Genomic DNA, 21,195 nt, shown 5'->3' with positions numbered 1-21,195 from the left:
TAGTAATCTTAATGGTTATCGACACTTCTCTTTTATAACTTGCTGAATAATTATTTCTTATTTTTGGCTTCACTAAAAGGCATAACCATAAATAGTAACTGTTTGTATAATATAATTAGTCAAGAGGTAGAATAATGCGTCTACAAGAAACTAGGAGGAAACACTAATTTTAAATATATATTCGGTAATTAAATAAGAGCTTCTGAATAAGGTGACAATCGCTGCGGTAATAAATCACATCTCCGTTAAGCTGAGTTAAAACTGTTGGAAGGAAAGTAAAAGATGTTATCTTTAGATTTGCCTCTAAGCTAGAAAACTAATCAGTAGCATCAATGATCTCCAATCAAATTATATATATATTTTATTTCTTCACTCCAGAAAAGATCAATTTAGTCGCTGCAATACGTTTTTAATCGATGGATAGGAAGAGGCATGAATTGAGATGATAGATACCGGATGTTTTATATATGCTAGAAGCTGCTGACTCTAGCAGCTGGTCACCAACTCACACATATCACATTGAACGATATTAAATATTAAATACTTTTTTTCTGCTATAAATTGATATTTTTTTAATAGTAAAATGTAACACTAGAGAAAACATTTTTTTTAAGTAGTCTCATTAGAGGAAGAAGACAGGAAGGACAGGAGAAAAGGATGTGGTCCGATTACATAGACATGATATATTTTACCTGATCATGACATTGCACAATGTAAAACTTGTATTATGAAATTTCAGATTTTAACTGTTTTATTTAGTTGATCTGGTAGTCTTTAAAACTTTCTTTTAGTCAGTAAGGTGTAAGAAATTGTTATTATCTATGTGAAAACTGGCAGTAATTAGAGTAGGAATCTCTTGTTACCAATTTTGTTCAGTTTTTCTTAATGACACTTATATGATTTTTAAAGTGCACCTGTAATTTTTATACACCCGTCAAAATTTTGACGGGACGTATTATGGTATACAAATGTCCGGTGTCCATCCATCTGTCGTACTGTCCGTCCATCCGTCTGTCTGTCTGTCCGGCGTAAAAATGTTGCACCGTATCTTGAGAACGACTTATCCAAATTTCATGAAACTTAATATAGTTGTTTCTTATGATGGTCAAATAATCTGTATACTTTTTGGTGAAAATAAGATTAATACTTTTTGAGTTACAGCACTTTGTAACTAAAACAGGGGGGTGTTTTTTTTCACATGTCGCACCATATATCTAAAACGATTCTTGATTATGGCTTAAAACTTTAAACAAATCTAAGTTATATTAATCTTAATATCTGTATACTTTTTGGTGATGATTCAAAGTTTTATTTTTGAGTTATTGAGTATTTTGTAAAAAAGGGGGAGGGTTTTTTTTTTACATGTCACAACATATCTCAAAAACGATTTATGATTGTTGCTTAAAACTTTACACATGTCTTTGTTATATTAATCTAAAGATCTGTATACTTTTTGGTGATGATTAAAAATTTCATTTTTGAGTTATTGAGTATTTTGTAAAAAAGAGGGAGGGTTTTTTTACATGTTGTGCCGTATCTCAAAAACAATTTATGATTATTGCTTAAAACTTTACACACTTCTTTGTTATATTAATCTTAAAATCTGTATACTTTTTGGTTTTGATTCAAAATTTTATTTTAGTGATATTTAGGTTTTTGTAAAATAAAAACAGGTTGGGGGGTTTCGCATGTCCCGCCGTGTCTCAAAAAGAATATATGGTTATTGCTTAAAACTTTCTCAGAAACTATTAATGATTATTGCAAAAAACTTCCATACAAGATGTCAGGCGTATTATGCGCTCATGGCGCAGCTGTTTATTACCAGATCTGTAACATCCAACTTAAATGATTGAGTTACATACAGGGATTTTAATTTAGATGCAAGATAATCTTTGGAACAGCTTATTATGATGTAATAGACACAGCTTCATATTTAGGGAGAAACTAAGTAGCAAGGGGACAATAACAAATAAAAAGTTGAAAAAAATCCCTGCAATAGACATTATAACCTAAAAGAAATATGAAGAAAAGACTAACAAGTTCAGGAAATACTTCACTGAAAACTAAAGATTGCATAATACAAGCCCCACTTAACCTCAGGGGTGAACTGCCTTCCTCCCGTAATAAGAAGTGCCATGCTACTCTTAAATTTTATTGTTTGTGTGAATTATACACAGAGGGACTATCAAATTAATATTAAATTTTAAAAAGCTTTTTTAAGAAATTAATTGAAATTGGTTGACTTTTGTATTTTTTCCATTAAAATTTATATTTTTGTGAAATTGGTTGACTTTTGTATTTTTTCCATTAAAATTTATATTTTTGTGAAATTGGTTGACTTTTGTATTTTTTCCTTCAAAAATAGCATTTTCGTTGGCAGATTTTTTTCAAGATAAATAAATTTTAACAAACAAGTGAAACACATTAAACATTGGCAATATTCCCAAAATAATGGTTTGTCTATCACAATTCTCTAAGACATTTAGATCATTGCTGGCATTATAAGTCTTTCTCAAAAGTTGGCTACTTCTATGATATTCTTGTGTTGGGTTTGGTTAGTCCAGTAGACTGTTATACTGGCCTCTATAAAGTGAGGAGCATAATAGTTTTTACCAAGTCATACAGCTCTAGTGAGGAGCATAATAGTTTTTACCAAGTCATACAGCTCTTGTGAGGAGCATAATAGTTTTTACCAAGTCATACAGCTCTAGTGAGGAGCATAATAGTTTTTACCAAGTCATACAGCTCTAGTGAGGAGCATAATAGTTTTTACCAAGTCATACAGCTCTAGTGAGGAGCATAATAGTTTTTACCAAGTCATACAGCTCTTGTGAGGAGCATAATAGTTTTTACCAAGTCATACAGCTCTAGTGAGGAGCATAATAGTTTTTACCAAGTCATACAGCTCTAGTGAGGAGCATAATAGTTTTTACCAAGTCATACAACTCTAGTGAGGAGCATAATAGTTTTTACCAAGTCATACTGCTCTAGTGAGGAGCATAATAGTTTTTACCAAGTCATACAGCTCTTGTTGTTTATGTGAATGCATTTCTGTCTTTTTGGAGGTACCCCATTTAACTGTACTAAAATTGGCTATTTTCTTTCTAGTATGAGTATATTCAGCCTCAGACCCTCTCAGATCCACAACCAGGATAACCAAGGATAAAGAAGGGGGTGTTCAACTATATGTCCCAATTCAAATGCATTGATCAACAAAAAGAAAGGGGTCCAACCCCCTGGAACCCCAATAGGATCAGCCACTGATTTCAATGTTATAGAGCAATCACATAACGGTTCATGTTACCTTAGCAGTGTTCTGATGATAAGTTGGTCACATACTGTTAGGTCATACTTAACATGTCTCACATTGTTATATGTAAAATTCATTGAAGATGTACAAAAAAAATGACCTTTTCCAGTTGCTGTAAGTTCATACAGGATAATACAAAAAAGAAAAACCAGGTCCTATTGCTAATGATATTCAAAGATTATAGATCAATTACAAAGATTGTATAAATTACTGCATCAAAAGAATAAAGAACTTTATAATAACTTTGTCATTTTTGTGGGTTTTGAAAAAATAAACAGTTGAGAAAAGATTGTAACTATAGGCACAAATGTCAACATTAACTGGTTTAATTCTGTGTGTGACTTGATATAGCCCATTAAGGATGGCTTTTTTTCTGTCATCCTCTTTTTATAAATTATATATAGGTAGAAATAAGTGTCTTTTTATAGAAGATTGCTAGTCTCAGGTTTATTACACAAATGTATTTAATAAGCAGTAAATGTTATGACCTCATCTGCAGCTTAAAGGGAGTTTGCTTCTCAGTTTCAAAGTAATTAACTTTTTAAAACACTAGTTTATATTCATAGGTGATTAATAAAGGAATCCAAAGAGCAAAAAAAATATATAGTTCACTGTGCTTGTTTTCGAGCTATTAGCCATTGAAATTTTGGCCGGAAAATATTCTCTCTTGACTTTTCATAGCTTTATCATTGACAAGTTGAAGTTCTCAAAAACTGTTAAAAAGTGATTAAAATTTTATAAGACTTTTACAGATGGCTTATCATTATGCATGTAAAAGATTTACTAAAAGAAAAATGGGGGTCACCGGGCAAATTTTTTTAAGGCATTCAAATGGATAAAACCAGAGGATTCCGAAAATCTGACAAAAAATCCAAAACATGACAAGCCAGCTTCCTTAAGTACACCTCAAAGAATTCCTAGTTAACATGTAATGGGTTCCTGGGTAATTTATGTTCCAATGGAATGTTTTTATATATCTGTATCTTTGAAAACAACCGATGTTCCAACATCAATTCAGTTTTTATGCTTTCATCAATTTAACCCCCTACCTATTGAACTATTTAAAAAAACTCACATTGTTTTGGCATGTTTTTATATACATTTACAAGATTAACACCTTCTTGTAATTTGTACATAAATATTTGATCTAATCAGTATCCCAAGTATTTGACCTTATGGTCAGTGTACAGTAATTATTGAGATTGATGTGTGGTGTCAGTCAGTAGGAACATATGATTAACATTATACATCATGTAACATATCATAATATCTTGTTCACATTGTCAACAGACATCTTCCTTCTGTATTATTATATACATGTATTACCCAGGATAACAAGCCCTCTTTTAGACTAATCATTCTATTGCAGCCATTGCTCAATCATTAGAAAAATCGCAGGCACACATTGAAAGCAATATTTTTTCTTGAGTTTTACTGCCCCCTAAAATTTAGATTATTCCCTAAGATTTAACTGCACTAGAAACTGTCTCTGTTTAATCCAGTCACTACATGTAGAGGACTTTTGGAATGGGTCTGGGTTTACTTAACATGATACAGTCATATAAGGAGACACAACATTAAGTTATTTTGTGACATTTCACCATGCAAATGTACTAAATGATGATGGTTTGACACAAACATGCTGAAATAAATTTGTTTTTTGTTTCATATTTTGTTAACCAAGGTCTTCTATATCTTAACATATAGTGTGAAATTTGCTAATTGATGAAGGCCCAATGATAACCTTGAGTCTTTCCATGTTTTTAAACATGTATTTATAATACAGATATTTATTTCCTGAATAACTTATCCAAGAGTAAAAACATTGAAAAACATTGTCTGAACAAAACATCATTTCACAAATGTTTGTAGCCCATGATTGACAAAATAGTGTTGTTCATTCTTGGGCTGAATTTTTTTCAAATATTTGAATTCTTGGAAGAGTTATTCTTTTTATAACATTGATTTTGAAAGTTAAATTAATAGAAAATACAAGGAAGTATATGTTTATTCAGATTCTATACTTTCTATCTTTGTTTTGCTGTAACTTCGTGACAGTCTTGTCAACAACATGTGCTGTTGTATGATTTTAGAGGGATACAAATACAGGAATCATTTCACATATAAAATATTGATTTATTTAAGAAATGACAGCATTTTCATCACAACAAAATTAATAATCATCACTGTTTGCTGAATGTCCAGTGGCAAATATTTCATGCATGTTCATGACAACATGATTTTTTTTAATTTTTAGACAAAATCAATTTACTGTACATTTATACATGCATATAACACAGCAATACCTGTGTGACATCAAACTAAGGATCTTACTGTTAGAGGGACAAATACTAGGTTCCTTGTTACTTAATTAGTAGCTGCATTTTACCTCTTAATAGCTTGCTAGTCTAGATGTATAATTTCCAAAGATTATTTATATAAAAAAAATGAAAGTTTTATTTTGTTATAATTTAATCTTTTCTCTATTACAGTATGTAGTTTTGTAGTACACAAGAGATGTCATGAGTTTGTATCGTTCGGTTGTCCTGGTGCCGACCAGGGACCAGACTCGGATGTAAGTATTAAATCATACATTATACAAAACCAGTTGTATGATTAAAAAATGTTATGCAAATAGTCTTGTGTAAGGAAGATATGTTTTAAAATATTCATTTGAAGAGCTGATATCTTAAGACTCGAGTTTTCACAATGAAACAAATGTACTGTTGTTTAAAGTGTGCATTCATTGTTCTTCTTTTGATGTGAAAAAGATGAAAAGATTATCCCAGAAATAAAGACATTTTTATTTTAGTTTGAATAATTCTCTTGAATATAAGAAAATCATGACTAGAATATTTTTCTAAGTAAAGTCTGAATAAATATTTTTGCTTTTAAAATGCTTTAGAAGTTCATTGCAATAGATTGTCACGAAAAGACTATACATAAAATCTCTTGAATACAGTGAAAGACATTAGCGAAGATTTAATCTTCAGATCAATCTGATTACAGTGTTTAACCACACAATTTATTTTCTTGATTTCAAATAGAAAGTAGTTAAAAAGATGCAGTGAACAGGTTTTATATGATGGAATTCAATAAAACCTTGTATTGTGAAATTCCTGCAGACAGGATTCACTTTAAAATGAACGAACATTAATCTGATTAGTTTGCAACAATTAAGTCTGATTTACTATGTAATGCATGGACTAGAAAACTGATTTAATTTGAAATGAAAAAAAAAATGTTTCTTGTCTTTTTAGTGCATATAATGGTTGTGAGGTGATGTTGTCCTTTATATTTTCTTGGTTTTCTTATAAAGTTTTCAACATTGAATTATCAGCATTCATGGAATATGTTTGTTTTATCCTGTAAGGTAGTCTTGTGCACTGCAGGTTTGAATTGATAAAGTGAAAAAAATTCTATTTATCATCTGAAGTGGTTTAAAATGTTGTATGGGCGGTGGCGGATCCAGCAATTTTAAAAAGGGGGGTTTCCCAACCCAGAGTAAAAGGGGGGGGGGGGTTCCAACTATATGCTCCCATTCAAATGCATTGATCGTCCAAAAAAAAGGGGGGTTCAACCCCCGGAACCCCCCTCTGGATCTGCCACTGATGAGAGAGGGGGTGGGGAGGTTTTTGTACACTCATCAAAGATGGATGTAGTATACCATTGTCCTTCAGTCAGTCCAGATATTTATATCTCAACATAAAATTGGTTTAAATATTATGTGAGAAAAACTCAGTTTTCTGTCATTTGACAGCCTCTTGTTTAACTCTTAATTAACCATGGGTGCGAACATTAAATGAAGTATAGTATGAAAAATTGAACTTTTAATGTGTTTTTCTACTGGAAATTATTTTCTACGGAAAAGTAGCAGACCATTTATCAGCTTTGGCCTTTTAAAATGGAAATGTTACCAATGTGGTCTCCAAAGTGATTAGATGGATTAAATGTTATTTTGCAGTGTATTGATGTGTTAAATACAACTCATCATAGGCTAAAAACTTATAGATTTTATAACAGCTTTTAATGAATCGGTAATTTACACATGGATTAAGTGGAAGCTCCGTATAATTCTAGAATACACCACACATAATGTTATGTTGCTTTCATGATGTTAGCAGAAGTGAATAAAAAATAATCCTATGAAAATGATTTATTTTATTGACCTTTTACATTTATTTCTACAAAGCAAAATCAATTTCTGACCAATATCCAGCAATAATTATTAATAACTTCAGAAATACATCATATGACATACACAGTTCAGATTTACTTAACAGAATACATCTATATGAATTTATGGAAACAGCAACTCAATGACATGAAGAATCCAAAGACTTTTAAAGGTCAACATACTTTGTTCAACAGCAGAAAGATCAAAGGTGTATATAAAATATCAGTCAAGATCTAAATCCTCATGTGTTGTGAAAAATAAACAAAAACTATCATCAACACAAATTTATCCAAATAACAAACAAAAAAGCTGAGAAATAGGTTGTGAAAACTTGTTGTGAGTTTTCCAATAAAAATTATTGTATTCTTACATCTCAAACCTCCTGTTTTATTCTTGACCAGAAGATGAACAAAGGAAGAAAATAAAGGCAAACAATAAAAATCAGTACAGTAAAAGCCTTTAAAATAAAGAAATGAAAGATAACAAAACACAGATTTCAGGTTCAGAATAATTAAGTTGAAAATTTGATAAAAGTATATCTTAAATAGATCACATATAGAATATACCTTTAATTCTACAAGCAGTCTTGGCATGAAAAACCTCAAAAGGCAAAGTACATGTATGTAATCGAAAAGAAAGGCTATCGGGTATCCATCTATTACAAAAATTGGTACATTAACAGCAGAAAGCATAAAAAGTAAAGGAAGAGTGCTTTTGTTATTTTATGTGTCTTTTTAAACATGAACATAGTTCTAATTTAAATTTCAACAAAATTCATTAAAGGTCCTGAATATCAGGGATCATCATGTTAACATGATGAGCATGCTTGTGTTTCTATCGTGATGCAGTTAAGAACAGGAATGATACACTAAAACTTGTATCATTGACAAATTTATTTGATTTGATCTGGATTGCTACAGTAAAGGCATTGAAGAGTAATTGGATTTGAATCCTAGAGAACTTATAATTGGCGATTCTGAAGATTTTATTTGCCCTGAGAGACCATATGTGGAGTTGCTTTATGATTTGTAATGTATCAATTTTGAAAATTTAGAAACTCTTGAGGGTTTTTCAATGTATTGATCAGGACTGTTTTGATGTTTTGTTCTTTTGGTAATGAGTTCTGTCTCCGTCATTTACATTTAAATTTGATTTGCACATTTCTTTATAGATCTTATGCTGTGTCTTTTCTTAAATAGTTTGAGATCTTGTCTTAATTAGTTTGAGATACATATCAGGGTGGATAACTTTTAATTTTTTATTTCACAGATGGTTTTAATTTATTTATGATTGCATTTCTGACTTTAACTATAACATGTCAGCTGTATCAATTAAAGATTGATTGATTGTTGGTTGCTTAACGTCCAGTGGCAAATGTTTCATGCATATTCAGGACGATCAATTAAAGAACATATTGAACATATGTCAAAGAGACAGCTACCAAACAACTCAAAGTAACCAACATAGTCATTGTTGAAGGCTGTACAGCGACCTTTGATAGCTTAAATATACATCAGTTGAACTCTGCTGGATATTTGTCTCTTTATTCTATTTTGAGAGGTTTCTGTTTGGTCTCCAAAATTAGGTGAGGAGCCTTGGTGTCTGAGTAGTTTAAAAGTGTTCAACTACTGTATCACTAGCCTGTTAACCTGTGAGAGTGAATCCCATATGTGGTAGATGGTTTGACTCCAATATTAGTTGACTAGGGTTGTGTCAGTTTTCCTGCCAAAGGTCTGTGGTTCTCTCCAGGCATTCTGGCTTCCTCCACCAATAAAAACTGACTGCCTCAAAATAGCTTATATTGCTGAAAGTGACATTAAGCACCTATCAATCAATCTATTACAAAAATAAGGGAAAGACATTACTGTGTAGCAATATCTAAATAGGGGAAAGACATTACTGTGTAGCAATATCTAAATAGGGGGAAGACATTACTGTGTAGCAATATCTAAATAGGGGAAAGACATTACTGTGTAGCAATATCTAAATAGGGGAAAGACATTACTGTGTAGCAATATCTAAATGACCTGGTGACATTATTGTTTTTTTTTCAAAGATTGCAACTTATTTTTGGCAATTAATTAACATTGGCCTTGTCTGTGTTGGACTATATGAATCTGTATAGAAATTGGTTCCCAAGGAATATTCCGATTTGTAACCATCATTTGGTTTAGCTGGAGTCGTATTACTGATTATTGGTGTTATTCTAAAACGAAATTAAATAGTGTGATTAATGTTTATATTGCATTCAGATAGTGTTTGTTTAGTTGGATAATGTGTCGACTTTGTTGAGATTAATGTTTGTTGAATAATGATTCCTTATTTAGTGTAAGATGTCAAGTGATCATGAATGTTATAAATAGGCATTTAAAATATTTGTGCACATTATGTTTTAGTGCAGTAAAAAGTCTGTTGGAAAAATATTTAGATAATTGTTCTTGTAAAAAGATCATCAAACATATCAGGAGTATTAAAAAAGAATATTATGCCTGTGCCAAGTCAGGAATATGACAGTTGTAATCCATTGGTTTGATGTTTTTGAGCCCTTGGATTTTTGCCATTTGATTAGGGACTTTCCTTTTGGAATTTTCTTCGGAGTTCAGTATTTTTGTGATTTTACTTTTTATAAGATTTTTAAGGAAGTGATAACATTTTCAACTTCATGTTTTTTTTCCGTTTATTCTTCTTAGTCACTTGATCAGAATGTTGCATTGTGCTTGGGTCATGTATCAAGCTTCAAACTTTTTTCTTTTAAATTCTTCCCCTAAAATTGGACTAATTTGAACATAACATGACCTTATACCCTCTTTGTGCATGTAGTATTGAAATATACTGACTTGACACTGACGTAACTGTGTGGGTGGGGAGTGGGAGAGGGTTCTTACTTCATTGATAGCTACCCTTGTATACATTAATCAAAAACAAAGCTTTTTAACCGGATTTTTGTGACAAAAATGTCGGTTATTGATTTGGGGATGTACGGCAGGCGGCTGGGCGGGCGGGCGGCAATCAAATGTTGTCCGTGCATTAACTCATGAACCGTTCAACCAAAGCTTTTAAAATTTTAATATGTTGTTACTGACAACTAAATGAAGGTCAAGTTCAATAATGGCGATTTTGACTTTTACCGTTCAGGAGTTATATGGTTCTTGAAAGATTGAAAAATGGTTTTTCCAGTCGTGTCCGTGCAATTACGCATGAACTGTTCTTCCAAAGTTTCCCAAATTTTAATATGTTGTTACTGATGACAAAATGGAGGTCAAGTTCAATAATGACGATTTTGACTTTTACCGTTCAGGAGTTATGGTTCTTGAAAGATCGTAAAATGGCGTTTCCATTCACTTTATTGCATTTACTCATGAACCATTCAATCTAAGCTTTCCAAATTTTAATATGTTGATACTGATGACAAAATGGAGGTCAAATTTGATATTTACGATTTTCACTTTCACCATTCATCAGTAATGGTTCTTGTGATATTGCCAGGACACAAATAAATTCTAATAAATCCGGTTTGCTGTCGTTGTGACAGCCTCTTGTTTAATTGTGTAGTGAAAAAAGATCATATATATGAGTTTCAAATTGCTACTTTTGACCTAATGATTGTGATAGAGTGTAGCTTTTTATAAGCTCTCATTAAGATATTTTTGTATCCTTTTCCCATGTAATTGATATAAGGATTTAAAGGTATAACGTAAATTATTTTTAAAAAAGGAAAGTGTTTCTAAATAGGAAAAAATAATGATTGCAGTATCTATTGACTATGTTAAAGTTGTGATAGGTTGTTTAATGTTGTATAAAGTTTTACGATATCTGTGCCATCATATTGTGGGGTTAATGGATCCAGTTCATTTTCGGCTTTCCGGATTGAATTTACATCCTGAACTACTGCTTCCTGTAGTAAAACAAAACAATAAACTACGGTTACATTAAGGCTCACTTGTACATATGTAATCAATATATAGAAAGTAATCCATTTTATATGAGAAAATTTTTATTTATCCCATTTAATATGAGAAAATTCAAATTTATCGTCATTGTTCTATTAAAGATTTTAACATACATTTGAAAAAGTGAATTCTGTGTTTTTGTTTGATTTTATTGTGCTGTATGACTCTTTTGGTTGACATAGGCAAAACCAGTTCCTTAGGTTGGACCTTATTTATGATAAATGTTATCAAGGTCACTAGATAGAATTAAAACCTTTGAGACTGTGATGTAAAATGACTCAAATTGAATTTGGAATGAAAAAAAAAATATTGTTACCCTCTAATTTGTGTAAATATTAAATCCAGTATGACCACAAGTACTAGAAATTGTTTAAGGACCTATGTTTCTAGCGTAAACAGTGAATACGAATTAGAATGATTCCGTTTTCAAGCTATGTGAAACAGAAATATATATTTTCTCGCTGTGTTGAAGACCCATTGGTGGCATAGGCTCTTTTCTGCTCTTTGGTCCGGTTATTGTCTCTTTGACAAAATCCCTGTCCCCATTCTCAAATTTATTGTGCATTAATTTTACATATTCATTATGTAAGGTAAAATTTGATGTCTACAGTTTTTATTTGTTAGATCAATTCCAAATGTACAGTTGATTGTTAAGTATTCACTGAAAAAGTCCATTGACATAATATTAATGTACAGGCTTATCTCTAGTCAGCATTGTAGGCTAGATGAATTACATTTTAAAATCAGGTTAACTTACTGTAAAAGTATGTGTGTTAAGCATATTATATTTAATTAAGTGTCATTTAGTTTCAAAATACAGAACTTAAATATTTTGTGCCTGTCATTGGTTATCAAATAACAATCACTAAAGATCAATTTGAAGGGATATACTTTAAATATGTTTCTGTACAGATTTAAATTCAATCAGAAATTTAAAAAAAATTATGACAAAAATAATCTACTGCCTTTAAAAATAGATCATGTGCTTTAAAATAACTTTTGTTATAAAAACATTATTTTGAAAGCTGATTTTGTTGTTGAAACCTCTAGAGGCAGACCAAAAGTTGATTGGATTGATAATCTGTTTTGTATGAGTAACTTTTTTTCAATATTTCTGTCATTGATAGATATATCATGTATATTATGATATTCCTGTCTATCATTTCAATTCAATGTTGTCTGAATCAACTCAAAGTTTCCTCTTTGGTTGCAGATTTCCTTGAAACTGTCTTTAGTCAGGAACCCTCTGTAATTTGGAATATTTAGGTATTAATGGCAGAAAATGACTTTTTCTAGGATATTTATTCACCACTTTCAGAGATTGGGATGATTAAGGGCTTGTTTACACATAGATATTTTGATTCTGATGTACTAAGTTGTCTCATTGGCAATCACCACATCTCCTTATCATATGTGGACAAATTGTGTAGATTTATGTTTATTGGTCAAGACTTTATAAAGCCCTAATATAAAATGTCTAAGAGCACAGAGACCTTTTTCATTATAAGTATATTTACATGATAAGTTTAATTCTGTTTCCCATATTTGATTCTTATATATATATATATAAAAGCATGAAGTGACTGTATGAAATACATCAAACAGATCCAGTGGAACTGTGTAGTATGTAGTTATAAACTTGGTATTAGTTCTAGCGATTGTGACTTGTATTAGATTTAGCAGTGGTTATGAATTCTATTATATTAAATCACAATGTTTTTTTTAACTTTAGGCATTAGATTAAGCAGTGTTTACTACAAAGTGTGTATAGGCATTAGATGGAGCTTTGATTAATATAGAGCAGGGGTTACTGCAATGTTTGTTTAGGCATTAGATTGGGTAGTGACATTGACCGATCCAGAGGAGGGGACGATCAATGCATTTTAAGTGGGACACGTAGTTGATACCACACCCTTTATCCTGGGTTGAGAACGCCTACTTTTGGCTCGATCCACCCCTGAGTATATTAGATAGAGCAGTGGTAACTACAAAGTTTGTTTAGGCATTAGATTGGGTATTGACATTGACCGATCCAGGGGGAGGGGGGTTGGGACGATCAATGCATTTTAATGGGGACACATAGTTTGAACCACCCTCTTTATCCTGGGTTGAAAACCCCTATTTTTGAAAATGGTTCGATCCACCCCTGAGTATATTAAATAGAGCAGTGGTAACTACAAAGTTTGTGTAGGCATTAGATGAAGCTGTTTATTAGTAAGCAATGGTTACTACCATTTGGTGGAGCAGTGTATTAGAAAGAGCAGTGGTTACTACAATTTCTGTAGATAAGTCATTGACTGTGGTACAGAATATTTTTAATAGTTGGAGCACTATTTTGTCTTCAGTTCTCCTCTTTTACCAAATCTAATTAAAAAAAAAAATCTAATTCATTTATAGGCATTATACAATTATGAATTCGAATTACAAATGGAGCAGATCATGAATTTGTTGGCACTTTACCAGTCAACATGCTGAAACACTGGATGCTGCTTATTATATTGTGTGAAGTTTAACAATATTTTGTTGTGAAAGATGTACCACCTAATGTTCAGTTCTATCAGTCTCCAGCTTATTGAAATGTGAACTTTGATAGTGGATGCTGACTTAACATTTCTACATATGCTTCTAATATTTTCTCACTTTGAATGCATATTGATCAAAGCTGTAGTATGCTGTTTCCATCTTATCACTTGATTGTTGTGTTCCTAATGTCCAGTGGCAAATATGTCATGAATAAATTTAGGATGAGTGTCGATTTGAAAAGATGAGGGTCTTCATAGATTTACTTTCTCTGCTACTGTTGAAAAAAGAGGGAGAACTTCTTACATCTTGACAGTTTCAAACATCATTACTAGAAGATAGGTTTTTTTTTAAACACAAGATTCATTACAACTATGTGTTGATATTGAGATGACTCTTTTGTGGCAGTGGCAGATGGGTTTGACTCCAATCTTAATTGACAAAGATTGTCAATTTTCCTGCCACAGGTTGATGGTTCTGTCAGGGCCTAGGCTGATCTAGGCTTTCTCCACCAATCAAAAATGACTGCCTTATAACAGCCAATATTGTTGAAAGTGAAGGTAAACACCATAATCATCAGTTTAGATATTTTTGGGAGATTTGTGTTGTTTTTGGTTGCCTTCTGATTTATGTATCCTTATATGTCATGATTAACCCTTCTTGTAATGTATGCAATAAATACAAAGCACTAGGTACATAATATTGAAGTTAATATTATCAATTATACTATTTCTGTTGTCAATTTACTATTCATGCAGGAGAATGAACTGTTAAGTGATGTTATTTTTGGTAAAATTATGACCAATCATAGTTTCTTCTATCTAGCTTTAGTAAAAATGATCTTTAATTGACTTATTTATATTACAAAAAAGATATAATGACCACACATAGACATGATCAATCATAAAATGACATTATCGTCATATTTTCACAGTGTAATAGGTAACATCATTAAAGTGTCCAGTAGATGACATTTTTGTTGTTGTTATGTGAACAATGATGGTAAACAAGACAATTGTGACAGAAGATGTTTATAACTGGATAAATTCAACATAAGATGTTTATAACTGGATACATTCATTCATTGCTTACTTTTGATATGTCATACATCAGTTTGAGAAATTTTGAATTTCTTTTAAGAATCTGCATAAAATTTCACAGAATATTTTGTGTGTAGGTGTTCTATGATTTTGTTTAATATTGAAATTTCAATAGTGTGACCAAATGCTTTAGCATAATACTGAAAACCGACCATTTGTATTTTCTATAAATTTGGAAAATAAAAATCTTCCTATTTTATCGAATCAGAATCAGATGAACAGATTTTCATTGGAACCCTAATGAATTAAAAAACCTGATTATAAAATATACCCTTACAGCTTGTTGTTGGGTGAGAGCCAAGGCTCCGTGTTTCAGGCCGTACATTGACCTATAATGCTTTACTTTTTTTTAATTTCTATTTGGATGGAGAGTTGTCTCATTGGCACTCACACCACGTCTTCCTATATCTACTTAGCATATGTGGGGAGCAAATAAGTCTGTGAAATATTGAATATGATAAATGCTTCAAATGTTATGCACTTTTGATCACTGTTGAAAATGAAAATTTCCATTTGTTTTGATATTTATAGCTTTATATGGTTAAATATTGACTATATAACACTGTCACTTGCAGATGGCACGATCTCTGTACTGTGTAATTTCAGGTTGTTTAAGGCAGTATTCATTCATCATTCTTTGAATATCGGTTACTAGATAGAGCATGGGGTCTATGAGTTATCTATCACTCACCATTGTTAATTATCATTGAGTTATGTGACCACCCACTCTATAATTACTTCAAAATTGTGAAAGAGAAAGGTTGAATTTGTTCTCGATAAAAGTATACAAATTAAGAGTTTGTCCACCATTGCAATTGAAGGATTTTCAATATTTTGTTTCTGTTGCAGCTGAAAAAAAAAAATTTATAGACCTAAAGGGATTTTTTCAGCAATTCTTTTGGATCAACAAAAAGTAAGGGTTATACACTATCAATTTCTGAGGAACAGTTGATACATTTAGTCAGTGAAGAAATAGCAAGTTGTGTAAAAATGTGGCTTTTTATTTTACTACTGGAAGTATGCCATTCTCACTATTAGTTTTGGTATGAAGGATAATTACCCTTAATGTTCATATACTTCTGTCATAGAAGATTGTTTCTTATGTAGTTTGGAATAAGTATTGAATTAGTATGTCCACACTCGCACAGTGTGACAAGAAAAGTGCTTCTCTGTTTCAGTATGTCTTTTATACAACATTCTTTTTACATGTTCACACTCTCACAGAACAACATAGATCAATTCTTTTCTGTTTTGATATCTATCTTTTATTCAGCAGCAATTCAGCATGTCCACTCTGATGGTACCACAAGTATCAATGCTTTACTGTATAATATATCTTATATTTAGCAGTGATTCTAGATGTCCACAATTACACAGGAAAACTGTTTGGTAATATCTATCTCTTTATCTATTTAGCAGTGATACAGTTTTCACACACTCAAATAGTACCCCAAGTATATTGCTTCTCAGTTTTAAAATCTCTCTTTTATTCAGCAATGGTTTAATATGTCCACACTCAGAAGAAATAAAATAATAAATTTGTCCATTAGATTTAGTTTAAACTGTAAGAAATAGTTATCTTAGAGAAATTGCCAGCTAATTGGTAAATTTAAGACATTGACAGTCGTTTCTAGTAAGGATGTCATTGACATATCCCCTGGCCCGTCTTCTGTCAATGGCACAAACTAATGGAACCAAAAACAAAACACAACATTTTACAAAATGATTACTTGTATCTACTTTTAGATATTTATTTGATATCAATTTCATATAGGTTGTAAGTCTTTAGGTCTGCATATCTTTGATGGCAATGAAGGTCAATGAAAGAATGGTCTCCAGAACCTACATTTGTATGTGCAAATATTGTAAGTTTTCGTTATCATCTGAATTGATGGAACTTTAAATTATAAGCAAATGGCATGTTATAAGGGGACATGATCTTAGATAGTTATGATGGTATATTTAAGAAGTAAATTACCTAATGGCCTCCATTTCTGCAGGAGGGTTAAAAATTTGCTTTGAAAGATCCAATTAAGAGGATCTATCAAAGTCATGGATTCTTTTCTCAGAGCTTAAATTGGCTTATCCTGTTGAAGAAGAAATGAAAACTTGTTTACATTCAAGGAAGTAGCCGTGTGCATCGCTTTAGTAAAATGATCTTACTATACTTGTGTATGGAACAATACCATTCACAGGACATGCTCTTTAGATATATGACACGGGTTTCACTTCAGACATGCTATTTAGATATGACAGGGGCTTCATTTAAGAGTGCATCATGATGTCTAGACACATTTGAATACATAACAGTATTGGACTATAAAACTTTGAAATAGAATTCGATATACATTTAAATCTGATATAATTTTTATTTTTAACAAGATTATGTGTTAAATTATAAGACGCAGATACCACAAGTTTTACAAACTGAGATTTTTTTCGTCACAATGTGAAATACAAGATGGTTGAAATTATTAAAAATACCTGTGCGAATAGTTTTTAGAACAGAAGAACCAGCATATATCTTTACTATAGCTACTGAAATTAAGGTTATAAGTATGGTACTTTATAAAATGAGCTGAGTTCGGATAGAAAGCAAACTTATTGGAAAGAGTTTGCAATATTAAAAACATTTTTATAAACCAAACAATCCCATTAAAATCAGATTTACTATTTCACTCAATTACGTGTTTGTCACTCATGTTAGATCATTGGAAGACATCCCTTAAGGGATCATGTTGAGCATCCGGAAGACATCCCTTAAGGGATCATGTTGAGCATCCGGAAGACATCCCTTAAGGGATCATGTTGAGCATCCGGAAGACATCCCTTAAGGGATCATGTTGAGCATCCAATCAAATCTAACCCTACAAAAAGTTTTTTACTATAAAAAAAATGTTATGTAAATAATCTGGGAATTCTGTGTCCAACTATATAATTTCCTGATGGGATTCAGATTTTATATCCGGACCTGATGAAAACATTCCTCAACTTTAAATTTTGATTAAAAAGCCTTTAACCTCGCCACATTATTTACGTATGTGCCTGTCCCAAGTAAGGAGCCTGCAATTCAGTGGTTGTTGTTTGTTTATGTGTTACATATTTGTTTTTCTTTCATTTTTATATAAATAAGGCCGTTAGTTTTCTCGTTTGAATTGTTTTACATTTTCTTATCGGGGCCTTTTATAGCTGACTATGTGATATGGGCTTTGCTCATTGTTGAAGGCCGTACAGTGACCTATAGTTGTTAATGTCTGTGTCATTTTGGTCTCTTGTGGACAGTTGTCTCATTGGCAATCATACCACATTTATTTTTTATATTGATCTATATTAATAGAAAAAAAAATTGTAATCAATGTGCCAGTGTGTCAATCGAAATGATTGGTTAATTAAGAATTTGCATAAAAGGTCATTCCCACATGACCCCTTGTGGGAAATGTCTTCTTACAAAACAACAAACAAATCTTATGGACCAAAGAGAAAATTCTGATTTTAATGAGATTGAAAAAGAAAATAAAGTAATGTAAAAATTGTATTAATCAATTATAATACTAAAACATGTATGTGTAGTGTAAATAAATCGAGGTCATGATCATTAGGTGTTAAAACATGTGGATTAGTGATGAAGTTTTCATAATTGAAGATTCCCTTTCTTCTATATCAACTGAGCAAATCATTTAAGTCAAAGGTTATTTAATTTCAAAATCAATTCCGTTTATTCATTTACTGCTATTTCAATTTTTTTTTTTATCTATTTATGAAATTTTAAAACAAGTGGGTTAATTTGTTTACTGGTATTTTTTTATAAAACAGGCTAATGATACCAAAGGGAAAATAAAGACACGTTGATCAAAGAAAAACCATAAATCAAGTGGCCAAACTTGAATATCAAAGTTCTATGGTTTACTTTTTTCTTCTTTCTGATCAAGTCTTAAACTCATAGAAGGTAAAACAAAACATTTTGAAATTAACAAAAATATCATCTATTATATACTTTTTTTGCACTCTGGAATTTCGTTAATTAAAATTTTATAGATGGCTTATTTGCTTCGAAAAATCACTGTGAAATTAGATTTTGATGGCAGTATTCTGAAATTAAATTTGCAGCAACTGTTAGTTGAATCAGAGTTATTGTACATAGCACTTGCAGTTTTTATAGTGAATTTTTAGATACAGTTCAAAACACCTTTGCTGTAACAGTCACTGACTGGGGATATAATATAAGGAGAGGCAGTTTCCAGCTTAATATTACTGGGTATTTACTTGTCTAAGCACACCAGCTTATTAATTGGGATTTACATGTCAAAGCACACTATTGTATAACCCCACTTGTCATTGAGCTTATTAGATATATTAGTTTTAAACTCAGTGTGAATTGAATTAGTTTAAGAAATAGTGGTTTCTAGTTATCTAATAGTATATATTTGTGTATCACCTGTTAATGTAGAACCTGTAAAAGTGGCTTTGTTTATCTATGTAGCTTATTCTCAGCAACCAGCATAGCTTTTGTATTACCTCTTTGCCATTGGTACCAGTCCATTATGGGATTTATGTTTTGTTTTAGCTTCATCAGTGTATACCTATTCAGATAGTTGTATTATCTTCAGAGCATGGGTACCAGTCCAGTATGGAATTTATGTTTTGTTTTAGCTTCATCACTGTATACTATTCATATAGTTGTATTATCTTGAGAGCATGGGTACCAGTCCAGTATGGAATTTTTGTTCCATTTTGGTTGAAGTAAAAATTCTTCACCCATAGTATATCTATAGGTGTGTTATACCTATATAGTAGTGTTACCAATACAGTATATGATTTATGTTGCCATATGGTCTATGCAGCACAACATTTTAATCTACTTGTGGCATTCTTTATATTACATAAATTGAAGCAATTTAAGAAAGGATTTATGTTGCTTTGTGTCTCAACAGCATTTTATTTGAATTTTGTATTACTGCTGTTGGGACAGGTACCGGTCGCATGTCAGATTAATTTTGCCTTGTTATCTTTATACTTGGTTAGGTAAGCAATATTATACACTTTGATTTTACCCATGCTCCTTAGGTTTAAAAAAATCTGTTATTGTCGAAATTGACCATTATTTCTAAGATAGCATTACCATTTTTGTTATAGATGGTGCAAATGTCCTAGCCTTAATGGCTTACTATAAATAAACTGCATAAAATTTGCAATATAGTATGGAACTTATCCTAGGTCAATGTCTACTTATACAAATCAGTACATTACCCCTAAGCTATGAATATCAGTTAAGCTAAGGACTTGTATATGGTGATATCATTTGTAGTCATAGGCCAGCATTGATATGTACCTGTATTGATTGCTGCACAAATGTATTACCTTCCTGCTATTGGGCTTTCCTTTCTGCACTGACGGAAGAATCGGCTTCTAAATGTAAATATTTAAATCTATCCGCTGGTTTCCTGTATATGGATAAGACTGAGTGCTGTTAATTAAGTCATAGGAATTTTTAGAACCATTGCTGTATATAGATTAACCAAATTAAGACAGCTATTTCAGCACTAGGACATTCAATTAAACAAAGTTTCAGTAAGATAACAGCTGAAGGGATAAATCTTTCTCCACAGTGGAAAATCAATGTAAACCTAAGGGAATAGGTTAAATCTTAGAAGGCTAACTCAACTGTGTGGTTAATCATCCAAAACTTCTAATTATACTTCTATCATGGATTTTTTAACAAATAAACTTTTTGATTTTTATATGTCTTTTGATTTTCAGATGGGAAAAAAAAATTTGTATAGATTTCATTAAAGGGTTACTTTAGGTCCGACGTCTAGAATTATATAATCGCAAACAAGAAATAGCATCTTGATCAAAATTTAGATTTTTTTTATGGTTTTCAATTTTAACAGTGTTCAACTGGAAAGTAAACTTTAATTACTTATCAAAGGTACCAGGCTTATAATTTGATGCGCCAGACACATGTTTTGTCTATGGTACATAAGACTCATCAGTGACACTCAGATCAAAATAGTTAAAAAGCTGAACAAGAATAAAGTTGAAGAGTATTTTGGACCAAAAATTCTGAAAAGTTGTGCCAATAGTTTTAATTTTTGTTTGTTATTGCAGTTAGCAAGTATATTTTCAACATCAATCTGC

At 31.5% G+C, this 21,195-nt stretch overlaps 1 protein-coding gene across 2 annotated transcripts in view; it reads left to right on the top strand.

The window, feature by feature from the left end:
• The window catches only part of LOC143046101 (calcium-dependent protein kinase C-like), a 107,654-nt gene that overhangs the window by 5,169 nt on the left and 81,290 nt on the right, over positions 1-21,195 (top strand). For both annotated transcript variants that reach the window (XM_076219090.1, XM_076219091.1), the window contains exon 3: positions 5,803-5,885. In XM_076219090.1, coding sequence (XP_076075205.1) covers positions 5,803-5,885 — 83 coding nt within the window. The remainder of the gene's footprint in view (positions 1-5,802; positions 5,886-21,195) is intronic.

The sequence above is a fragment of the Mytilus galloprovincialis genome, chromosome 9, assembly GCF_965363235.1.
Source record: "Mytilus galloprovincialis chromosome 9, xbMytGall1.hap1.1, whole genome shotgun sequence".
Classification (NCBI taxonomy): domain Eukaryota; kingdom Metazoa; phylum Mollusca; class Bivalvia; order Mytilida; family Mytilidae; genus Mytilus; species Mytilus galloprovincialis.
The sequence above is the reverse complement of the archived record's forward strand: the minus strand, read 5'-3'. Positions and strand labels throughout refer to the sequence as shown.